The sequence below is a fragment of the Cyprinodon variegatus genome, unplaced genomic scaffold (assembly GCF_000732505.1).
Source record: "Cyprinodon variegatus isolate N-32 unplaced genomic scaffold, C_variegatus-1.0 Scaffold1060, whole genome shotgun sequence".
NCBI lineage: Eukaryota > Metazoa > Chordata > Actinopteri > Cyprinodontiformes > Cyprinodontidae > Cyprinodon > Cyprinodon variegatus.
In genome coordinates, this window is record NW_015151513.1 from 149,676 (window position 1) to 152,371 (window position 2,696).

Sequence of the window (2,696 nt, forward strand, 5' to 3'; positions counted from 1 at the left end):
AAAACCGGTTAGAAACGTGAACAGGTTGGTGGTGATCGTGAGCAGAGATCCTCGACTACGCTTTCTGCGTACAGTTACCCAATCGTCTGGCTGCTCAGGCACTGCTGGAGGACAGCTACGTGGGGGGCCTACTTTAACTCCTGGATGTTCAACAGCCTGAAGCCTGGATTCTAACTCTGACACCCTCGCCTCCAAAGCTACTAAAATACTACACTTATTACACATCCCATTATCACTACAGGCATCTAGAATATAACGGATTATGGGAATAAAAATATGAAATAGTTGTTTATTTTGTTTCCAGGCAATTATCAAATGAAGCAGATGGTGAATCATTAAAAAGGTCAAATCTGGGACCGATAGAAGCAAAAGTTTGATCTTCTGATACAGAAATAACATCATTTATATAATTATTTCATTCCAGATCATTTTTCTTATTTATTTATTTTATATTTTTGAACCCTTGACACTCATTAAACGTTTATTTTAGGTCCAATAAAAGATCTGATAAGAGAGATTTTATTTTGTTTAACTTCGTTTATAATCATACTGTGGAGGCTTTAGTTATATTCTCAGAAATTAGATCTTTAGTAATTATTGAGCATTATTTACACATTTCAAGGCCGAGCTAATTGTCCGTTTCTGTTTAACCCTAATTCAGATTAGATTAGATTAAAAGTGCATGAAGTAAATACAGATCATCCAGATATATACAGTGGATGGTAAATGATAAAGGAAGAGAGATTTAAGGCGACCTTTATTTACAGTATATTATTTATACAGTAAAGTTCAGATTCTAGTTTCTAGTTCCTCCTAAAGACCTAATCTGAGCAGAGTGTCTGCAGGTCAATGATCTGATCTTATATAGGGGAAACCAAACAACCTCTCCACAGACGCATGGCCCAACACAGAAGAGCGCCCTCCTCTGGACAAGACTCTGCACTACGTCTACACCTGATGGACAAAGAAGACAGGTGGTTTGAGAGGAAGGAAGCCATCGATGTTAAGAAAGAAAAACCAACCTTAAACAGAGGAATGGGCCAATATCGGGTATTTCTCAATGACTCCCGTCATTAAGGGGTGGAGCCTGTTTGGGGGTGGAGCCTGTTTTCCAGCTTCTATCTGCATGTTTTCTAAGCCATTAAAAGGTTTTGTTTTTGGTCCGCTCTATAAAACCTGGAACTCAGCGATATTTCTGACATTTTGAATTAAAAAAGCTTCCAGGATGGAAGAGAAACGTCTTCAAACTTGGAAACAAAGTCCAGAGGATTGATTTTGAACTTTTTGGACTGCAGGTTCTGGTTTGTTAAATATATAAATAGTATAACTTTTATAATACAGGATTATATTGCAGTGATTCTGATGGGCCTAGAAATGTGTGAATGACTTCCTAACAGATGCTTTTAGGCGGCTTGATGTCGTCTTTCTGACCAGAATGGATTCAGCCTGACGTGATCAAAGGTCACATGTTCAGGTGTGAGGATGGAGAGAGAGCATCAAAGCAGGGCGATCGACAGGGAAAGGCTGCAGGTTGGTCTGAGCAGCCGTTTAAAACTGATTCCTCAATATTTGTTACGTGGAAAACATCAGAAAAATGTGTAATTTATTCAAAGCTATTAAATAAACTGGTGGCAAAGACGACAGAAAAAGACGCTCAGTGGTGAAATCAGCGACAGAGGAGATCAGAGACATCAGGAGACGAAGAAAAGAGATAAGAAAGATGATGAGGCTGAAACCAGCAGGCAGGAGGCCAAGGAGGAGATGGAGCTGCTCGGTCTGAGAGCAGAAGATGGAGTTAGAGGGAGACGGACGACTCACCATGACGACCGCCGGCAGAGAAACGACCACGGAGAAGAAGAAGAGATCGTTTAGGTGAAGCAGATTGACTGAGACGTTTTAAAGCGAAACTAAAACGGTTTAATGTGATGAAAAACAAACAATAATGATGAGTTTCCATCAGCGGCGCGTCGCCTCCCTCCAATGATCATCGGTTGTTTTCATTAGAATAAAAGATGGAGCTTTCTATAAACACTGAATCTGTTTTCATCCATAAAGGCGAGCTGATAGACGCGCTGATTGATGCCGCCATCGTGGATCTAATTTCATTTTCAGCTGGAAGCGAAGCGACGGCAAACAGGGAGAAGATCAGAGAACAAGGAGACTCATTAAAGGAGGTTCAGACGTGACTGAGGAGCCTGATTAAAGGTCCAATCAGAACATAGAGCTAAACCAAACAGAACCACCTGAGAGGTTCTGGAGGGAATAAAGCAGCAAAGCAGGAAGAAAGAGGTTCTGTTACCGTTGATGCTGCTCCGGTCTATGGGGTTGGTGTCAGGAGGCCAGAAGGCGTGTTCTCCTCGACCTGGAAGGTGAAGGAAGAGAAGATCAGGAACAAAACCGCTTAGAATCAGTCAGAGAGAGTCTGAGCTAGATCTAGAGCAGCAGGAACACATCCGAACATCTGTAGGTATCAGAACCCTTAGAATAAAGACAACATCTGAAGCTTCTTCAGCAGAAATGTTCATGAATGGATCAGAACTGCTTGAAGGACAGAAGAGAGAAAAACATCAACAAACCATAGAACCTATAGAACCTCCACCAGCCTGTAGAACCTCCACAATCCTATAGAAGCTCCACAATCCTGTAGAACCTCCACCAGCCTGTAGAACCTCCACAATCCTATAGAAGCTCCACAA

At 41.6% G+C, this 2,696-nt stretch overlaps 1 protein-coding gene across 1 annotated transcript in view; it reads right to left on the bottom strand.

Moving 5' to 3' along the window:
- dcc (DCC netrin 1 receptor) overlaps positions 1–2,696 on the bottom strand; it is a 66,439-nt gene that overhangs the window by 30,332 nt on the left and 33,411 nt on the right. Inside the window, exon 8 of the mRNA XM_015399949.1 lies at positions 2,300–2,362. Within this exon, the coding sequence (XP_015255435.1) occupies positions 2,300–2,362 (63 nt within the window). The remainder of the gene's footprint in view (positions 1–2,299; positions 2,363–2,696) is intronic.